Source organism: Miscanthus floridulus, chromosome 2, assembly GCF_019320115.1.
Source record: "Miscanthus floridulus cultivar M001 chromosome 2, ASM1932011v1, whole genome shotgun sequence".
Classification (NCBI taxonomy): Eukaryota; Viridiplantae; Streptophyta; class Magnoliopsida; order Poales; family Poaceae; genus Miscanthus; species Miscanthus floridulus.
Window position 1 is genome coordinate 134,792,197 of NC_089581.1, and position 22,484 is coordinate 134,814,680.

General features: G+C 42.9%; 1 protein-coding gene and 1 long non-coding RNA gene across 4 annotated transcripts; both read left to right on the forward strand.

Moving 5' to 3' along the window:
* Window positions 1-12,628: 12,628 nt before the first annotated feature.
* LOC136539755 (uncharacterized) lies at window positions 12,629-15,206 on the forward strand. Of its 3 annotated transcripts, XR_010779764.1 has the most exons (5): window positions 12,629-12,917; window positions 13,015-13,103; window positions 13,837-13,894; window positions 14,492-14,607; window positions 14,863-15,206. It is a non-coding gene; the product is annotated as an uncharacterized lncRNA (long non-coding RNA). The 3 variants fall into 3 exon arrangements; XR_010779763.1 differs by having other exon boundaries at window positions 13,015-13,894; XR_010779762.1 differs by having other exon boundaries at window positions 13,015-14,607.
* A 282-nt stretch (window positions 15,207-15,488) lies between these two features.
* Window positions 15,489-18,730, forward strand: LOC136539756 (serine carboxypeptidase-like 51). Its single transcript, XM_066531731.1, has 13 exons — window positions 15,489-15,633; window positions 15,717-15,811; window positions 15,943-16,050; window positions 16,159-16,399; window positions 16,508-16,551; window positions 16,644-16,711; window positions 16,806-16,914; window positions 17,107-17,306; window positions 17,392-17,461; window positions 17,577-17,627; window positions 18,263-18,315; window positions 18,419-18,551; window positions 18,629-18,730. The coding sequence occupies exons 1-13, from the start codon at window positions 15,489-15,491 to the stop codon at window positions 18,683-18,685; spliced, it is 1,374 nt and encodes a 457-aa protein (XP_066387828.1). The 3' UTR covers window positions 18,686-18,730.
* The last annotated feature ends 3,754 nt before the right edge of the window (window positions 18,731-22,484 follow it).

Here is a 22,484-nt window from a genome sequence, read left to right on the forward strand (position 1 = left end):
CGATATTATTTCGCACTTTGTTCTAATAGATGCAAGAAAGTATGCTTTAGATACGCGAGAATGTATAAGAAATCAAAAAGGTCTATAAACCAAAGTAGTCCTATAAAACAATAATATATAAAAAAATGAGAAGTAGCAGTAGTAGAGGCCTCAGAAACATGTCAGTCATCATCTGATCTTGAACTTGGAGCATCAAGCATCATAACAGAGAAGAGAGGAGAAGGTAATGTAGGGGCGACTGCTAATGATGTCAAGTTTCTCACAAGTTCTTGATCATCAGCTCATATTCCATATAATGTATGGACTTAGACAATTTCATCATCGACAAAACAAAGGAGAGGATAGGAGAGGGGAGATTTGGTAAAAAAAAAGCAACAGCTGCTTAACAAACACAGAGAGGAAAAGGTGTAAAAAAAGTAGCTGCCGCTTCCCAAACATAGAGGATAGGAGTTGACTGCTGCCACATGGTTGGAAAACCCCTATAGATCAAAATCTGGTAACTTAGATGTGGTAAATAATGGATTAGAGTAGAGGAGGAGTAATAGTAGAGGAGTAGAGAAGTACAGCAGCTAGCTAGTAGGAGTAGGAGTAGCTAGCAGTAGCAAGTAGAGTTGTAGTAGTTTAGTAGAGTAGAGTAGTAGTAGTAGTCCAGTAGAGTAGTAGTAGTTCAGTACAGTAGTTCAGTAGAGTAGTAGTAGTAGCCAGCAGCTAGCAGTATCAACACACATGCATGCAAACTGCTACAACCAATATAGCTTAGCCAAGTGAAATCAACTAATAAATAAATAAAACTACTTGCAACCTAAAAAGATGACCAAAATTCGTGCAAATGACAAAGTTCAGAACCTAAGCTAACTGCATGTGCTTGCTGCCACCACCGAACAAAGGAGGTCAAACAAATCTAACCTGATACACTTTTCATAGAGAAACAAACAAAAAGATATGAAAAATGCAATAGCTGCAAAATTCAAAGGATAATAAGTTAAATGTATGCAGATAATAAACTCTGTTTGAAAGTTTAAATAAATAAGTTAATAAAATATGCTTCATGAAATCTAACTTCTAGACCCCCAAGCTAGTGAATAAACATCAAGGGAAATGTATTTTATTTCGAAATACATCATTATCTGACCTTTCAAGAATAAATTAGCTCAGTATGACAGATATCATGTGCACGAATCAAAACATATCAAATAGCATATAAAGAGTACAATTATGAAATTTGTATAATGATGCATTTCCAAGTTCCCATTTTTGTACAACAACAATTCTTAACATTTCAACTAGCACATCAGCACCATCAAAGTTAATAAAAAACACAAGATCCCAATTTCTAGTAAATATTCCATCAGAGTATCACATCAGCATGTGAAGTATCATTGGATTATCACAAAACTATGTTGGTACAGTTGGAATTTGGATGATCCCTTTGCAATAATCAAAAAGTTTTGTGCTTTGTTCTGGCTCGGGGAATTTATAATTCCATCAGATCATGCCACAAGCTGCATGCATGTAGAGTGGATTATCACAACCACAATGCTGGGACAGTTAGAATTTGGACGGTCCCTTTGCATCAAAGAATCAAGAAGTTTTTTGCTTTGTTCTAGCACAGAAATTTTATGGAAGTACACTGACAAAAGAATAACAGAATAGAAGAGAATGGCTATAGGCAAATGACATGACTAATATCAATAGAAACTTACCAGAAACCACTAATCCCCAAAACCACTGAACCTGAACCCTAGGTTCAGATACACATGGGATCAAATGCAGTGCACTACGTGATATGACATGCATCAAGTGCTTCTTAATGTACTGCAAAAATGTGTGGCGACTGTCTCCAAATTAGGCAACAAGGCCTGCACCTTAATTAGCTAATGGGAATCCCTAAACTTTGTTTGACTAATGACATGACCAGTCTAGAAAGGTAGGCATAAGTTACGTATCAATCCTCTGAAATTGTCCATGTTTTTATTGCACTTTAGCGCATACTAATCTATCATTAGCAATATGGCACCAAAAGTGATTGGCCTAAACTAAGCTTCAACTTATCTAGCAAATTTGCGACCTGATTTCTGTGGTGTGGCTTAACTGGAAGCTTTTGGTAGCTGACATGTGAGTGATAGGTTTTCTTTTTCAAACTTACCTGAGGAGATCTTGCCTAAGCTTTGCCAATTTTTATATCACAAGCATTTTATTTTGGGCTTAAATATCATAGCTGCATATAGGACAATAGCAAACTGCTCTGTAGCTCAAGGCCTCTAATGTAATAGAGAGAAAACCTTTGCATATGCAATTTATGAGAAACTAAAATGATTAATTTTCTATGTATGTGTGCATGATTTTTCTCGAGATATACATGCACATATTTTACTCTTTAATTGCATAATACCATACTCTAATATTTTATTTCCATCCTTTTTCTCAATGAACAACAGCTGCGGCTCAAGCAGCGGCACATGCAGCTGGTGCACAGGTGACAGCTTCGCAGCCTGGGACAGCTCTAAGCTATGGATTGATAGGCTATATATATATGTCATGCTGTCTTTGTTTAGAGGAGCAATGCCTGGCATCTCGATCATCTTGTCATGCTAGCTGTTCAGTGAATGGGATGTAAAGGTGGTAGCCACCTAGTTGTCCCCAATTGACACATAAACTAGATTCGACAGTACACATAGAAGCACACACATGACACATGCATCAATCATCAGAAAAATAGGATCCTACAAAAACTAAGTCACCAGTCTTAGTCGATCTATATCTATAGGACTCGAGAAAAGCAACAATCACAAGGGCATTTCTGCTTGCACTGGAACCAAACACAGAGCCAACAAGGTTGATTAACACAAAAGCCAAATTAACTCAAGGTGGATCCAAATTACCTATCAGGTGTAGGGGAAGCTATGGAGAAGCGCGGACACCGGTAGAGGTGCACGGACGCCGGAGAGCACGGGAAGGAGTGCGGACGCCGGTGGAGGTGTGCGAACGCCGGAGAGCATGGGAAGGAGTGCGGACGCTGGTGGAGGTGAGCGGAGGCTGCCCGCTGTTGGAGTTGTGGACGCTAGGGAAGGAGTGAGGACGCTAGAGAGCTCAGGCACCGTGGCCACTCGCCGTGGGAGGGAGCACGGACGTCGATGCACCTAGGCCATGGGAGGGTGGGGAGCAGGCCTACGACACCTCAAGGTCAGAAACCCTAGCGTCACCGGCCGGGGCTCTAAAACCCTAGCTGCCGTGGAGATGGGACGCGCGGGCGCGGGGATGGGGCACGGGCGTCGGGAGAGGTCTAGGGGTGCGGAGAGGGGGCGCGGGCGTCAAGATAGGTCCGAGAGGCGGCGTCGGCGGGGCACCAGGGAAAAAGTGGGCAGCCTGACGGCATCAGAGGAAGAAGAGAGTGCCCTACAGGTTTTGACCCGTGTGCCCTTGTATTTATACTCAGGATGATTTCTAGGGGCGGTTCCTGATCCAGCCCCTACAAATGGGGCGGTTCCTGATCCAGCCGCCCCTACAAATGCATTTGTAGGGGCGGTTCCTGATCCAACCGCCCCTACAAATTTTTTCTATTTTTTAAATTATTAATTCTGTATTTTTTGTATCACAAAAATACAAAGTAATATAAAAACAATTATATATATGCACAAATATAATATTTTGTATTATTCTATATATGCAGAAATATATATAAAAACAATTGTAGTCAAAACAATATAGGAAACAAAAAAAAACAAAAATTAAAAATTTGAATTTTAAAACTTCGACTATAATTTTATGACATTAAATGAAATAAAATGAAAATGTTGTAAACATAAAAGTTGTATAACTCATCAACATGTACAACTTTTATTTTGGTCATCTTGTCATGTGACTTTGTTTGAACGATTTAAAATTTGAAATTGAAACAATTTTAACTTAAAATAATATTTTTAAAGAGTAAATGATTTCAGATGAAAAACTCATGAATACCAAAGTTGTAGAACTCATCAATATGTACAACTTTTATTTTGATCATATTTTCATTTGACCAAATTTGAATAATTGAAATTTTAAATTTATAAATGGCAACTTCAAACAAGATTTTGAAACCTTAAATGATTTCAACAATAAAAGTCCTGAACATAAAAGTTGTTGAACTCATCACTATCTACAACTTTGATTTTGGTCACTTCTTTATGTGACAAAGTATTAGTAAACGTTGTTCATAAATTCACATAACTTTTTAGCTGAAATCATTTAATGGTTGAAAATCTCGTTCGAACTTATCATTTTTTTAAATTTGAAAATTTGAAGTGCTCAAACATTGTCAAATGAAAAGAATGACCAAATCAACACACTAACTTGATAGGGTAAGATTTTAGAAAATTTTAGGAAAAAAATCATCATATTTAGAGTTAGTATGAGGGAGAAAGACTAGTTATAAATTTTACTTAGAGATTAAAAAGAAAAATCGCAACTGTTCATAATGATCAATGATGAACAAGTGTGATTTCTCTTTTTAATCTGTGGCTGAAACTTGTAACTAGTTTTTCTGCCTCATACTAACTCCAAATGTGATGGTTTTATCCTAAAATTTTCTAAAATCATGCTCTATCATTTTAGTCTAGTCATCTATCTTTGTCACTAATTTTGAACAATTCAAATTTTGAATTTCAAAAAATGACAGCTTCAAACCTGATTTTTAAACACTAAATGATTTCAGCTGTAAAGGTGATGAATATAAAAGTTGTATAACTCATCAAGATCTTCTACTTTTATTTTGGTCATTTCTTTATTTTATAAAGTGTTAAGTGATTTTATAAAGTTTTAGTAGTAATAGAGTGAATGTTCAAATAGATTTATCTGGATATTGCAAAGGGTAGTCTCACACACTTGCATAAATGTAGTCTCACACACATACAAAAATATATAGTCTTGCACACATACATAAATATATAGTTTCACGCACATGCATAAATGAAGTCTTACAAACACACACTTACACAAACACTCCATGTTCAACAACTAGATAGCCTGTTGTAACGACTTTCCCTTTGACACCTTTTCGTTCCCGTGGCAATATGTCTTTGGGTAGGTTCTTTTCCACAACACTGATCTTCTTAGGAAAGTCTATGAATAGCGGCATCTCATCGTAGTTATTGTAAGCTTCAACATCGTTCATGCCATCAACTCCAATAATGTGCTGTTTCCCGGAGGCAACCACGTGCTTTGTCTTCTTCTTCGGGGAGAGGTTACTTTGTGGGTTAGACATATAGGAAACTTATGCGACACATGAAGCGAGCACCCAAGGGTCATCTTGGTACCCTAGATTCTCGAGGTCCATGACTCTCAATCCGATCTCGTTCAGTTAGTGTTGTTTGATCCAGCGGTATAGAAACAAAGCCACCGTTATATCCCTTCCATAGTCAAGTTCTCATATCTCTTCAATGATGCCAAAGTATTGTATCTTTCGCCCCAATCCATCGAGAGCCTCTATTTGAACGCCACTGTTTTGGTTCACATATTTACTATCCTTTGCGTGGGTATAGTATGTATACCCATTGATGTCATAAGCATTCCAAGATGTCACTTGTCTCGATGGCCCCTCCGCCAACCTACTGATGGTAATAGAGTCTTTGGTTTCACCAGGTGGTATGTTTTGGTCCTTCAACCATGTAGTTAGTCGTTGCTTGTGTTGTTTTATAACCCAATTATCCGAATGACCATTTCTCTTCGCCATAAAGATAGCCAAGTGTTCATCAATTTACGGTTGCATCAGTTGTGTACTCTGCAAGACACTGTAATGCGCCTGACTCACCTCTTTGTAATCATGGTCGATGAACACTTTTCTACCACTGGTGCCCTTCCTAGCCAGCCTACCCTTGTGACGAGAATCGAGTTTACCAATCTCTTTCTATACTTTTAGGTACTCTTGACAGCACTCGATGACTTCTTCAGTACTATTACCCTCTATCATAGAGCCCTCTAGGTATGCTCGATTATGCACGTATCGACTTAGAATCGACATGAACCGCTCGTAGGACCATATTTCATGCAAGTAGCAAGGGCCCAGCGCCTGTATCTGATGAACCATGTGAATCATGAGATGTGGCATTATATCAAAAAAAAAGCAGGTGATAAACACATCTCTAGTTGGTTTTGTGTCTCCACCACAAATTCATGTAGGTCACTCAGCTCTTGCTTGCCAATCGTCTTCTATGAGATCTTCGAAAAGAAGTAGCACATGCAGGTGATGGCCATTTTCAAGAACTCTAGCTTTATAGCCCTGATTGCAATAGGTAGAAACACTGTCAGCATCACATGGCAATCGTGAGCCTTGCAGTGTGTTATTGACAAGTCCTTCATCGACACTAGCTTCTTCACATTTGCTGAAAACCCAGTCAGGACTTTGACCCCCCTCAGGAAAGTGCATATAGCTCTCTTCTCGTCTGGTGTTAGGTTGAAGCACACCACGGGCAAAGTGTATTTTCCATTAGCCTCAGGTATCGGGTGAAGCTGTGACATCATGTTTAGCTGCACCATGTCTTTCCGTACTTTTAGACCATCCTTTGACTTGCCTATGTCCATCAAGATAGCAATGAGACTCTCAAAGACATTCTTCTGCACGTGCATAGCATCAATGGCATGGGGGACCTCTAAGTCTGGCCAATAAGGCAGATACTGAAAGAAGATCGATTGTTTCTTGAAAGGTACGCCTTCGACAGGAGGTGTGCTTCTATCTCTGTTTGTCTCTTCCAGATTCTTCTTTCCATAGATGATACGTATGTTTTTCACCATTTTATACACGTGTTCTCCGTTATGACGTCTCTCCGGAGAGAGTTCAATCTTCGGGGCGTTGTCATAAAATCTAATGAACAATTTGCTGCGGTACTTGTGACTTGTCTTTAAGAAGCGTCGGTTCCTTAGGTAAACTATCTTCTTGAATGCATCTAGGTACACCCATGTAGTACCATCCAAGCAAACCAATCATCCCGTCTTCCCTTTGATTTATCCAGACAAAGAAAACAACACGGAGTAATCATTGGTAGTAACAAATATTATTGCTCTACATATGAAGTCCTCCTTTCAGAACACATCGTACATCTGTTCCCCATGCCTCCATAGCCTCTCCATTTCTTACATCAAAGGCTCGAGGAACACGTCTATATCAATGCCTGGTTGTTTAGGGCCAGAAATAAGAATAGTGAGGAGAAGGTACTTCCTCTTCTAACACAACCATGTTGGGATATTGTACATGGTCAAGATCATTGGCCAAGTGCTGTGGTCGCTCATCCTCTCATTGAAGGGATTCATTCCATTGGTGCTCAAGCCAAACCGTACATTCCTTAGGTCATCGCAGAATTATTTGTGCTTCTCATCAAACTTTTGCCACTGACTACAATCAGCCAGATGTGCAATCTTATCATTATCCACCTTACGCTCATCATCCCACCATGTCCTGAGTGCGGCTTCTTTAGGGTTTAGGAAGATACGTCTCAAGCGGTCGGTCACTGACAGGTACCACATTACCAAGGCAGCAATTCTTCTCTGCTTTGCATCGTTGCCTAATGGAGTGTCCTCTGGGGGCTGAGATTCTTGTACCACCTTTTTTGTACCCTTCTTATTCCTCTTTTTCCCCATAGAGGCTTTGTCCCCACCATAAAGGTCATTGTGCTTGTACCGGCTGGCCCCACACCGGGGACATTTATCCAGTGACTTGAACATTTCGCCACGAAAAAGTATACAGTGGTTGGGGCATGCATGGATTTTTTCAACCCCCATTGTCAATGGACTTATGACCATCTTCGCTTTGTATGTGTTGGCGGGAACTGAGTTTGGTTGTGGCAGCACCCATGATAGGAGATGCAATAGATCATTGAAACTATAGTCTGACCAGCCGTACTTAGCCTTTAGGATGAGCAGCTCAAGCACAAAACGTAGCAATGTCCAATGTGTTGGACAACCCTTTTCAACACCATACACAGTCTCCTTCGTTGCTTTTGTCACCCTTTCCAAATTTTCTAGACCTTTCGGGCTATTTAGTAAAATCTCTGGTCCAAGGGCTCGAATCATGTCCTCCAAATCATCTTCATCCCCAACACGTGCTCCACCATCATTATTGGCACCACCTTCGTCGTTACCATCCCAACCACCAGCATCACCACCTTGTTCATTGCCAAACTCAAAATCCATTCGTGCATCAAGCTCTGCTGAATATTGGGACATGGATTCTATGGTTTCATCATCGTATTCCTCCCCATCCTCGTCGTTAACAATAACCGTTTCATTATGATGAATCCACACTGTATAGTCCTCAACAAATCCTCGCATAATCAATATATGATCTAATGATAGTCACATCTGTCTATGCCATATGGTTCTTGTAATCTTTACAGGGACAAATAATTGTATCCTTATTCTCTTTCAATGCTGTTGCATGCTTCTTTGCGGCTTCAATAAATTTATCCACCTCTTCACGGAAACCTGCCTTGAACGTTAACGGACCATACATCCAAGAGTTCCTGTACTCCATCTTTTACAACAACAACAAAACAAATATTAAAGGACTACTTATTCAGATATATATAAAAATGAATCAAATTAATAATTACTTGAGAATAATTGTATATACTTTAGATATATATGAATATAAATCTAATATAATTACATGAAGCATACAAACACACCATGGTAGAGGAAAATTAATTAATGACCCATTTAAAATACATATTTATTTATTACATTAAACAATTTCAAAGACAACAATTAGCAACAATTATACTTTACCCAATATCTTTCATACAAACCCTAGTCCAATTTTATCAAACATAAATTTACAAAAATAAAATTAATAAAAAAACCAAACCCTAGATCTAGATGTATATGCTAATGAAACATGTATAAAACTAACTAATTGTTCACTAGAATCAAGAAACATGGACCAAATAAGGGTATGATTTTGTTCCCCTCCCTAATTTATCCTAGTACATTTAAAACTTAGGTCTAATTTGCTTTGTAAGTAGCTCAAGCACCATAGAAGAGAGAGAAAAAACAAAACTTTATTTACTCACTAACCAACCATTAAAACTTTAAAAAAAGTATGGAATAACATTTTCTTACCTTCTACAACCTCTCCACCAAAGGATTTGAGACCAAAACCTTCCCCCCTTAGTAGAGCAATTTTTGGGAGGTGCCCAAGGCCTCTCCACGTTTCTTTCACGGGTTGGAGTGAGTGATCCGAGGAGAAAGAATGTGCTACAGTTGTATTACAAATGTAGGGGCGGCTCAATCACCAGTCGCCCCTACAAATAGCAACGCCGGGGGCGGCTGGTGAGTGAGCCACCCCTACAAATCAGACCCATTTGTAGGCGCGGCTCGTATCACCAGCCGCCCCGGTTGTTCCATTTGTAGGGGTGGCTGGTGTCTGGGCTCCCGAGCACGCCATTGTAGGGGCGGTTCCATCACCAGCCGCCTTTACAAAAAATTCGTCCCGTTGCTAAAAATCATTTTTTACGTAGTGCATTGGTTTGGTTTGAAGTTTGATTTTTTTTCACTCATTAGAATTAGGGTAATAAATATTGCAATTGTCTTAGAGAATTGTTCCGATCAGTTAATTTTATGCTAACTTTATAAGTTTGAAACCATGCATGATTTGCAGCTAAAAATCAAAACCTGGAGAAGAAACATCACGGGCCTTTCAGCTGCCTTGGAGCAATGTGGTTGAGACAGTTGCAATATTGGAGAAACATGCTCCAAATATTTCCATACAAGCAATAAGCTAATTTACCTTTTCTGTAGGTTTGGCTTCTCATATGGTGTGAGATGTAGTTTCATCTATCTTCTCATCAGTTAGTTCAAATTGACAACTCTTTGTATGTTATTGTGCTTTCCATGTCTTTCAGGCTTCCAAAATATTAAAAAACGATGGGAATAATCTTTTTCATCAGTTAGCATTGATACCTTTGTCTCACGGTCCGTCTAAAATGCGAGGTATTTAGAATCTGTCATTTTTTCCTGTGAGATACAGAACATGCGTGTACCAATGAGTTTTCTCACCTCAATATAAATAGTTTTAATGTAATAATTGGACATAGAATTTCATTACCTATCACTCATATTATGGAATGTTTTTACCTTATCAATACTTTTTCCAACACTCGTTTAGATAAGAGTATGTCTTATCTTACTATAGACACGTGCGTGCCGCACTTGTATGTCCACTAGTACTATAAAAGAGCGAAGGAATTGTAAAATACCTGTCACCCAAAATTTTATACCCACCTCCTATTAGAACCGTTGGATGACTACTCGTCTTTAGATCTAATGGCATATATTAGTTTGATGGTGGCCCACCTCCCATTAGAACTCTTGGATGACTACTCGTCTTTAAATCTAATGGCATATATTAGTTTGATGGTGGCCCACCTGTGATCTTACACCTTACGGGTGAAATCTTACGTGTTTCTGCCGTTGTGAAATCGATTTTTTTTTGTAATTTTAATACTTTTTATAAACTAATTTTAAATCTAACACTGTTTTTTTTTCAAAACTAATACTTTTGGTCGCGTCTATTGTCATGGCGCGACGAATGCATGGTGGCGCGGTGGGTGGCTGACGTGGCGACAACCGGAAATGCTGACCGGTGACGTAGTAGGGCCTGCCGCGCCACCGATCTTGGCGCAGCAGTGCCGCGCCCTGATCCGTGGCGCGACAGAACCGAATAAAAGCCCCGTGGCCAGTACCGCCTGCCCACGCCTAGCCGCCGCGCCCGCGCCCGACCGGCCCTCCGTTGCCGCCTCCCTCCCTTGTCTTCGTTCAAGATAATGACACTTTTTATTTTTGTTTGAATGGTGGATATGAATATTATGAATGGGAGTTAAGGTTAGGAGAAAAATTATGTTTGGGAACTATGGGCTATGGTTTGGAGGACACCGTTAGTTTAATTTTGTCGATGTTAAGGTTAATTATTTAGTTAGAAGTATGTTTACCATGTATATTTTTGTTGCTATAAGTGTTGTTTATATTTTTTTAGTTGCAATGCAAATGATTATATTTTACATTAATTTGCATTGTTTTTATTGATGTTTAATTTAAACCGTTTTATTAGATGGAATACATGTTTCGGGAGCAGTTGTGACGAAAACGGGGTCGTCCTAGAGAATTGTACCCCGACGAGTCTAGCAAAGATGCCCCGTCCCTCCTGAACTCCCTGTCCCTAACTGTGTCTGTGGTCGTCCGGCCGACGTGTTTCAATCGAGACATCCGGACACAGCGGCTCGTTGCTTCTACACATGCAGTCGTTTTAATGTAAGTAATTATTTCTGTATGTTTTTTCTCTTCATTTGTATTACTAGGTTACTAATATTTTGTTGGAATTTTGTTGTGTAGGCCTATGAGATGTATTTTTTCTTTCAGTGGATCGACGGTGCAGACAAGTTTGACCCCAAGTACCTCCTTTTCGACGATTGGTGGAGAGGGTGACATCTACAAGAGCACTTCGAACGGTGGGTTCCACCTCCCCCTAATGACGGTTAAGGAGAAGCATTTAGCCGCAGTTAGATGAAATCACCGTCAAACTTTGCATTCAAACGGATACAAAGGTCGTTGAAGCTAGGAGGTTTATCAAATCATTCCAATTCTTCTTTCATATCCTTAAACATACCATCTTCTCTCCTAACACTTCCTCCGTATAAAACTCTAACACAACAATCCATCTGCAAAAACATTTCAATAAACTTCACCGAGTCACTGAAATCGTGGTACGTAATGTACATAGTAATATTAATACTTATTCTAACTATAACTATACTAACTAATCTAATATTAACATCTATACAAGGCTAACTACAACAACTAATTAGAGTAAATCTAATGTATAACTAGACTCACTAACTCTACTAACTAAACTACCTAACTTTACTATCTATACTAACTTACTATATTACCTATACTAACTAAACTAACTTTACTAACTATTCTAACTATACTTTACTAATTATACTAACTTTATTTATTTTACTAACTTACTATACTAACAATGTCGATTCAATCAACAAATACATTAGAGGAGTACCTCGTGGCAGCGGCGCTCGTCCTCGCGGTGGTGGCACGCTAGACCGGACCGGGAGGCGCGGGCGCTGGCCTCGGCGGGCAGCCGCAGTGCGTGGCCGGAGGGGGTGGCGCGCCGGCGTGCAAGCGCGGCGGCCGCATCGGGCGGCCGGCGGCCGTGGCGTGCCAGCGTTCGTGGCGCGGCGGCCGGCGTGCTCAGCGGCCAGGCGCGAGCGGACGCGGGCAGGCGGGCTTGCTGCTCGGGTAGGCGGGACCGACCGCGGGGCTTTTATTCGGCTCTGTCACGCCATAGATCAGGGCGCGACACTGCCGCGGCAGGCCCTGCCACGTCACCGGTCAGCATTTCCGGTCGTCGCCACATCAACCAACCGCCGTGCCACCATGCATGGTGCGGCACTGGCGGCAATAGGCACGACCAAAAGTGTTAGTTTTGAAGAAAAAAATAGTGTTAGATTTAAAATTAATTTAAAAAAATGTTAAAATTAAAAAAACGTGAAATCTTACGTCCCGTCTCTCCCCGTGGTTTTTTTTTCACGCGTCGGTTGGCATACCCACCGGTCTATACCCCATAGGCAGTTGCTTCCTTCCTTTTCCTTGCTCTCGCACCCTTCTCTTTCTTTTCCTCGCGCCGCCGCCAGATCTCAACTGCTCCCTCCTCCATCCCATCTTGAACTCCACTCCGGCATCGTCGCTCCCCGCCTTGGTCGCTGCAGCCATCGTTCACGCTTCATGGATCACTCCATCGGAGGAGCATCCCCGCCTCGGTCGCCGCAGCCATGGTTCACGGATCGCAAGGCAAGCTTGCGTCGCACACCTTTTCCGTCGCCGGGAGATGGTAGCACCAGCAGCTTCGCCGCCTCAACGTCCATGAGTACCAGGTGCCAAGCGCTTCCAGACGACCAGATCCCACACTTTGCCCTCCCATTTTCTCGTATTGTGTTGGATTTATTTGTGCTATCTTGGTGGCTGGGGCAGATGGATTAGGGTTTCTGGATTGCATGGATCTGTACAGGAGATAGGAGGTCAAGGACACCTTGAAGAACGTGTTCCCCAGTGAGAAAGAGGTGATGACGTCACGACTTCCTCATCTTCTGTTATTCTATTATTCGACCCATCATTATGTTTGTCTTATCGCCCCGCTGGGTGTGACAGTCATGGTGATTCTAGACCCGGAATGTAGCTTACTTAGAATTTATGCTAAATTATGGGTTGCACCCTTATCTCATATGCGTTAGCTGTTCAAAAAATTTATTTATGGGGAGAAGGGGATTTATACGACACCGTGACAATAGTTGTTTGGGGAATTCATTATCTTGCTTTAACAATTAGACTGAGCCTGTGGTGTCACACCCCTTGCTGGTTCTGCTCATCTGATATTTGAGCAGCTGCTTTTTAGTATGGCACTACTGTATAGTTAGAAAATAGTGCGCTGATAAGGGCATCTTTCTGAGGCTGTTGACTGTCCTACCTGTTTGATATAGAGCATGATAGTAGCATTTTCAGAGTGTGCCATAAATTATCTGACACTGATGGTAAGATAGTTAGAACCCTACATCTACATTACAATGGATTTTACTTCAGTTTTTGCATATTTCTTAGCTAGCAGTGGCATGTAACTTATACATAGATGGTGGTATCCACCATTTTGCACATCTGTTATATGTTTATAAGAATTTAAATCCAACCCCTACTAAACAACAACTGTACTCTGTCATCTAAAAATCTGTTGCAATATGCTGCCTAAGGGAGTGTGTGAAGAACTAACGCATATTGGTTATATATTGGATCAATAAAAAGGAGGTTGCACCTGCTACATTGGGCATATAGGAGATGAAGTTGCCCATCCCGTTTTCAGGTAGTGTGCAGTTCAAGTTCAGTACTACTTTGATGTTATCTGGTACTTCTTTGAGGGGTGGTTATTAGCACTTTTCATGAATGACTGATAGGGCTAAGGGCTTTATGCCTTTATCTATTTCGATTCGAAATGTAAGTCGTTCTATACCTGCAGCTGTGTCTCTTATCAGAAAGGTTTAGTTTCGAACTATCGTGCAGATATAGGTGGCTTTTATTAGGTTAAGGGGCATTGTTTTTCAAGACAATTTTCATAATTGGTGGGTATAAATAGTATTTTAAATTTGGCATAAAACAATCACCTTTATCTTTGATGCAAATGGAGTCATGACACAACATTCCATGACATGTGTAAAGTTATCGTAAGGCTTGTGCTCGATGCTATGCGCAATATTTTTGACCATTCTGATGTATGCATATGCTTTTTATGAAAATGCTATGTGCAATATTTCTGACCGTTTTGATGTATGCATGCATTTTATGAAAATAGGTCCGTATATAGCTAAGCAACATGTATCTTGCATGTAATCTAAGGTCAAATTAGACATTTTATAGTTTGCAATTTAGTCACGGTTTCATACTCAAGGTGTTCTTGTTACAGATAGTTGTTAAAAGTCAAATCCTTGCTAGCGACCGAGGGAGGGCTGGAAACTTTCAAAAGTGGGCTGAAAGGTGGTGTCTATATTGTTAAGGCTGAGGAAGCCCAAGGAATTGCAAGTAAGTGTGTACTATAACAAGTACTTGAATTCATTATGTATTGCTGGAAAAAAAAACTATAGCAGTTCTTCCTAGAATTTCTTAGATTTCTTGCCTGTCAGCTCTTGCAATTCGGGGGTGCAATCCTGATGTTACTATTTCACATATATATGAACATAAGAATGAAAAACGAAGAGAAACCGGATACATGTGGTACTTTGTGTTTTCATAGAAGAGTCTGAACTTCCTATTATTGACATACTAACTCAAGTGCAGAAATGCCAAAAACTTGTAAATGAAAAGATGGAGAACCCGCATGATGGAGAACACGGAGGAGGTGGAGAGAGGAGCCCAAGGGAGTTGTTGCGGATGACCGTGAACATTGAGGGGAGTTGTTGCGGATGACCGTGAACATTGAGGCTATGCCGAATCAGAAGCCGCAGTGGGACTTTAAGTCCGCTCCAAGGCGTAGGGATAGAACACACATGTTTTCTCAATCGTTCTCATACTTTTCTTGTGGAACATAATTTATTGAATGTGTGTATGTAATCCTTTTGCCGTGAATAAAGTTGTATGGTACACGTGCGTGTGTCTACGTGCCTATCCACTAGTTCGGATAAACGAAGCAACAAAACAATATTCCTCCAGTTTATAAATAACAGTACTCGGCCAAGGATGTCCATGGCACAAAACCATCGTACCCTGCCCTCCTCATTGTCTACTTCAGCGATACGTCACAACTCACAACGCATCGAGAAAAACGTACGCCAACAAAACAACTGGGATTTCTGCCTTGGCATCTCCGTTTGGGGCGCCACCTATGTAAAGCACGGCCTGCCACAGAGCAACTCCCACTCACAAGTCACCGACCACAGCATCATCCATCCAGCCGTGCCACCATCATGGACAGGTCCTTCTCCCAGCTTGCTCTGCTTTCTCTCCTCGTCGGCATCGGCCTGGGCTCGCTCCACTCCGGTTCCGCCGCGACGACCACCACCGGCACCCCCGACGGCTCAGAGCTGTGGGGGTTCGTCGAAGTCCGGCCAAATAAGTAACGCTAGCTCCTCCTCATCGATCACTTGCCAATCATCGAGCATTCTCTTTCTAGCTAGTCCATGTTGCCGTTGCAGAGGCTCACCTGTTCTGGTGGTACTACAAGAGCCCGCAGAGGACGTCGACGCCGACGAAGCCATGGCCGACAGTCCTCTGGCTGCAGGGTGGACCCGTACGCACCGCCTCCGCCTCTCCCCGTGCCGGAACATAATAACTCCTCCGCTTTCGAAGAACTCAAGAACATTATATGCCTTGATGAGCATTGTGATTCACCATGATCATATCGTCTTCTTGGCTACGCAGGGCGCGTCGGGCGTCGGGCTCGGTAACTTCCAGGAGATCGGGCCGCTGGACGTCAACCTGCAGCCACGGAACTCCACATGGCTCCAGAAGGCCGACCTCATCTTCGTGGTCAGACAGGGATCAGAGATTGTTCAATTCATAGTTCCATTCCTCTTGTTCATCTCCTTGCTGTCGCCATGTGTGTACTGATGAGTCAGTGTCGTTACTCTGTTACAGGACAACCCGGTGGGCGTCGGGTACAGCTACGTGGAGAACAGCAGCCTGCTGGTGACGACCGACTGGCAGCAGGCGGCGGACATGACGACGGTGCTCAAGGCGCTGGTGAAGGAGGTGCCCACGCTGCAGAGCAGCCCGCTGTTCCTGGTCGCCGAGTCCTACGGCGGCAAGTACGCCGCCACGCTCGGCGTGTCTGTCGCCAGGGCCGTCCGCGCCGGCAAGCTCAATATCACGCTCGGAGGTAAAGTAAAACCCACAGCACTGATCACTGAACCAATGAATGAATTGATGGAGCAACGTGCTCTGAGATTCTCTCTTCTGATGAGATTCTCGTTTGTTTCTCCGGCAGGTGTCGCGCTCGGCGATAGCTTTATCTCGCCGGAGGATTTCACGGTGAGCACATGACATGAGCTTTGACTGCACAAAACCGAATTTATACTACTACTACTACGATTGAATAGTTAAATGCGTTCCGGATGGTGCAGCTCTCGTACACGCCGCTGCTCCTGAGCGTGTCGAGGCTTGACGACAACGCCGCCGACGAAGCAAACAAGTATGCAGAGCACACCACCGGCCGGCGCGCAGTCTAACCTACTCTGTGGTCTTTTCAATCACACATTCACACGGACGACTGTACGTAATCTCAGGATGGCGGAGACGGTGAAGGAGCAGATCGCGGTGGGCAATTTCAGCGACGCGGCGGATTCGTGGAATGATCTAGTGGTGTATTTCATCCCCTCGCGGAGCGGCTTCGTTGTAAGTGCTGATCATTGACGACGCTGCCGTTCAGTTACGTTCTGTCCAAAAAGATGCTGATGATCATACGCTGCAGCGATCAAATCGAGAGAGATGAGAGAAAAATCGAATCTTGTTCGAAGTCTGAACAATGGAAAGTAAAAAATTGAACCGGACTATAAATATTTAATAATTTTCTCTATCATTTTTCAGGACATGTACAATTTCCTTCTGGACGATGGCATGGACCTCTTGTCGGCAGACACACCGGCTGGGTCGTCGCCCAACAACATCCAGGCGTTGAGGTACTCGACATACCTCGGCAGCCGGGACTCGAATGGCTCCAACACCATCGGTGGCATCATGAATGGAGTCATCAAGGAGAAACTCAAGATCATCCCCAAGGACCTCAAGTGAGCATCGTTTTTGCACCGAGAGAACCACTTTCCTGCACTATGTTTCCCTATCAATGTTATCATTCTGGATTTGCAATTGCAGGTGGCATGAGCTTAATCATGCTGTTTATAACGCTTTGGGCAATGATATGATGAAACCAAGAATCGATGAGGTGAGTGAGCTAGCTAGTACGGCTCAACGTGGATGAACATATTTCTAATTTCGAAAGGTTTCAGGAACGAGCAGGTCAGTCACTTGACTTCGAGTTCTTTCTTTTACATTTACAGGTTGATGAGCTATTGTCTTATGGTGTCAATGTGACGGTGTACAATGGCCAGGTCAGTACTATTCTGCCATTTCAACTACTAGATTCTTGAGTTCTCCACTCTGCTGGCAGAAACTTTACATCATGAAAGCAAAGGACTTACCATGTTCAAATCAATAAATTTATTTAAGTGGGACAAAATGAAGTCATTTTTTGGACTTGTGTCCACGAATAAAGTTACATGTACAAGTACAGTGATGAAATATAAGTGAATTACTCCTATCTTTCACTATTAGCTTATGATTTTGGATTGAATTGATCGATATCTTTGTAACTTAGAGATATCAGGACTCTGGTTGCCTGGTTGGTGCAAATTAAATGAAAGAAATGTTGCTCTCGCCCATATTCTATCTCTATGGGGATAGTTGGATTGCTTGCCTTTTCCCGGTAGCTTTTAGGGCAATCACGTTGGTACAACCATGCGGAATATCTGTTAGTGACTGAGATCTTCATTACAAAAGTAGGTATCCTTTCTAGAAAATGTGAACCTTGATTGTCAAGTTTAATCAAATATGGTACATATGGATAACCTGCCTCGGTAAGGCATCTGGGTTATCCATTCTTATATTATTCAATCAAAATGCATATGATTTAGGCTGCAATTTTTAGTGCTGCTATTGATATCTATGTGTTTTCCTTAATCTAAAGCTTGACATAATTTGCTCAACCATCGGCGCAGAAACATGGTTTCAGAAGCTCAAGTAAGTTATCGTCTTTTCCCGTATGAGTATATATGTTACAAAAAGGGTTCAGAAATTTCCATTTGAATGGTCGAATGCTCATTTGGAGATACAATAATCTCAGATGGGATGGGTTGAAGACCTTTCTGAGTCTACCGAGGCAATCTCTGTACTGTGGCCCCAGCAAAGAAACCAAGGCTTTTGTTAGGTCCTACAAGAACTTGCACTTCTACTGGATTCTTGGAGCTGGGCACTTTGTAAGTCCATAGCATGTGAGCTTCTTAAACCTGGATGCCTATAAGAAGATTTTCATTCATCTGTTCACTGTTTGTAGGTGCCTGTTGACCAGCCTTGTATTGCACTTAGCATGATCGGCAACATAACTCAGTAGCCAACCACAACAAGTCATGAATTTTTTTGTGGTATGAGTTTAGGCGGCTCGCACAAGGACAACATAATGTACCATTCTCAAAGAAGCACATTTTCAGATAAGATTATACTTGAAGGACAATAGGGTGTTAGGAAAAGATGGCATAATTGTTTCTCTAGACGAAAGAGAGAAAAAAAAGGTCCTTTTATGATTTGCATTGTATCAATAATTTATGTTTCAATTTGGAAGAGAGCTAAAAGGCGTATGTGTAATAAGTGGTCCAACATATGTAGTAAAATCTATTTGAATTGTGTGCTTGCCCTTTAAATCGGCCACCTCTTCCATGAACCTCTGGACCTCTTGCTTGAGTTCATCATTTTCCACCGCAATGAAGTCATCACATGATTCTACAATAACTTTCTCAAGACAAGTTTCATTGCAAGTGGCTAAATCACAAGGAATGCATGATCTACCTTCAAAGTAGGAATTGAACAAGAGGTAGATTGATTTGTGCATAAAATAGGTTCTTCATTCGTGCATGAACCTCTGCACATCTTGGGTATCTTAAAATACCTCCCTTATGATAGCTCCCGACATTCACGTACACTGCAATAGAGCATGTCACAACCTCTCATCAAGTATTTCTCCATAGACAATAGCTACATCGTCTTCTCATTAAGGAAGCACAATGCGCTGTGATAATTTCATGACTTTCTATTAATGATCTCGTCACCACGACAAAGGATCCCACCTTTTATGTCTATCCCTAGAAATTAGATCTTAAGACTAAACATACATTCCACACATAGCACAAGTTTGAGGGTAATAAATTCATAAGAAATATGAACTCAAAATACTGCAAACAAGATACATGGAGGTGTCAACTAGGGTTTATCCCCGGCAAGTAAGTACAAGATGTCCTAGGCTCTGGAAAAAAACTCGAGAAACAGGGAAAATACAACCATCCCTCCCACGACAATGCATTAAGAAGAAACTTCTTGCTTCCAAGCTACGAGAACACCCCGAAGGCCGACTGGCTTGGACGTGCCACCGAATACCATGGACACATGCCGGCGGTCCTAGACTGTAGATGATCAACCTTGCATGGGGACCAGTCATATGATGAATTGTAACACACTTTGTGTTACACTGTACAACTTTTTGCTAAAACACTGCATGAGCATCATACTTGAGTTATAGAGTGTAAAGCAATATACGGAACTTGAAACGTTCATCGGAAATACGAAACAAATGTTACATTTCATGTCACGTTTATCATTTAGGGTTCTAAATGAATTTTACTGAATGAAAATATTATAGAACGTATATGCGAAACTTTAGTACAGTTTGTAGTATGGACTTTGTAGGTGACGGTGAAATACTCGCGGTCGAGAACGGGATTCGCTAGCTAGTGTATTGAATAGCTTGGAAATCCAATTCGACGCGAATCTGATCGTGATTTGGTTGAAATTCCTAACTCGGAAAATGGTTCGACAAAGCTTAGTTCGACAATTTTTATAGGAGAATTGGGTTAAGTAGTGGCAAGATGTTTTAGCTTAGTTTGATAGCCCTATGTACCCTCTTGAGTATAGAAAAACTAGTCGCATTTGAATCATCGGGTTTGATTTTTGGAACGCTTTAAAAGTCGTGCGCATGATGATTCCAGTCTATTTCAGCGTTTGGCCGCGGTCACCACTGCCCTGTGCCGTGTAGGCACGCCGGCCGCGCACGCGCGTGCCTGGCCGCTTCCGGTTGGCCGCGGTGGCCGGCTGCCCGACTAGTGCAGCTGTGCCTCCCACTGCTACGACGTGAACCCGTGTCAACGTCGTTGTTGTGCCCTTGGGCCACTCGCGTCGCGTCGTTGCCGGCCTTGCTCCGCCGGTCGCCGTCGCGTCCGCCTGGCCGCTCTGCCGCCTCGCGCTCGCCCAACGGTACCGTGCGCGAGTGGACACGCTTGGCTCTGCCCGCACGTCGCCTTTCCACGCGTGGGATTGCCGCCTGCTCTTGCCATCACTTTGGCTCATCAACGCTGCGTTGTTGCCTCCCCTAGCCGGCGCCATCCACTGCGGCGCAGTACTGAGCCGCCGTCGGCTTGCGGGTTATGGCATTGCGGCCAAACGTCTTATGCACGTCTCGTTGTTCCCCATCGCCCGTGCGCTCTTGTGCTTTGAGTTGACGGCCACGTCCCGCCACGACAGCGCCGAGCCAAACCTTGCCTACCTTCCCTATTCCTCGATCGCCATGTCGTCGGACCCGCTCCCTTCAATTCACCGTGGTGGAGGCACCGTAGCCCAATTAACCCTGTCCGCAACTCCGTCGTGTAGCCCGCCAATGCCCCGACCCCACCTTGCAGCGAGCCTCGCCGTGCCGTGCTCCAATTTGGAGCTACCGTCCGCCGGGTCAATAAGACCATGTTGGCATGCGCCGCCGGCAAGCCACCTATCCAGAGCAGCTCATGTCAATTCCTTGCACCACCAGCTTTGCCTCCACCTGTTAATCCCCCGGCGCACCTCTGCCGAAGCACTACCGCCGCCTAGCCTCCCCTGACGCAGCCGTGCCACTGCCGTGCGCCACCGCACCGTCCGTGCGCACGCGGCCAGCTCGGCTCGGGCAGTCTCCGGTCGAACCACCGCCTCGATTGGTTCTGTGGTTAGTTACTTGAGCTCACTAGCTACCCCATTTTCTCCGACTTTGTTGTCACTCACCGGAACGCCACCACCGTGGTTGCAGGATCTCCGCCACCGTGGTCCGACCTCGCTGTAGCGTCCCAGCTCACGCTTCCTTCGCCCAGCGCTTCGCGTTCACTCCTAGGTAAGTGTCGGCCCCGTAGTTAGGGCGGGGAAGGGCTGGGCTCGTCGGCGTAGCCGCCCGGTGCCAGTGCCGCCGCGCCGGTGCGCGCACGGGTGCCCGGGGGACTTGGCTGTGGTAAAGAAGAAAAAGGGGAGGGTTATATTCGTAAGATAGCTGACTGAAGAAATAGTACTGTGGACCTTGGTTAGATTCGGTAGGAGAAGGAGGACGTTTTAGCAAATGTTCTGACGCGCGCGGGCCTTCTCGTCGCGGGCCGTCGTCGCTCGGCTGGGCCGCGCCTCTGCGTAGGCCGCACCGGTGGTGCATGGGCGCGCGCATGTGCCGCGCGGTTGTGGGCCGCGCCGCGAGTTGGGCCACGCAATAGAAATCGGTTTTTCAATTTCCAGTGAAATAGTAAAGACTTATTCAATTTAGTTTGAGCTGAATTTTGATAATTTATAGTAAATCTTGTAGATGTCCAAAAATAGTGAAATCAAGTTTGTTAGGTTTATAAAAATACCATCTATCTATTAGTGTAGTTAGTTTACAGTTAGCTATGATAGTGATAGATTCATAAATCCAAACTAGAGAGCTTAATATTATGTAGATTAATATTTATAGGAATTTTTGTGGTAGATTGGTGATAGCTATAGCTATGAAATTTTAACAGTAGGGTCATTAGATTATTATGTATTTGCTGTAAATTTTATAGCCCTAAAGTAGGTTGATAAATAAAGTAGCTATTATCCTTGTTTTATCATATATAGAGTAAATCGGTATTAGGAGTAAGAATACCTTTAGTTGCTATGATAATGTATGTCATGCTTCATACTTGTTAGTGGTAACAGTAGGTAACTTAGTACCTTAGCTGGTAGGACTAGCTTAGTAACTTGATAGATGTAGTTTATTTTAAGAGCTGCTGTTGCCATATTATTAAGTGTTGCATCATTATTTCATGCATGTAGATCATGAGTTGGTAGAGTTCGTGCCCATGGACGAATAGGATTACGAAGAGGTCATTGAGGAGTAC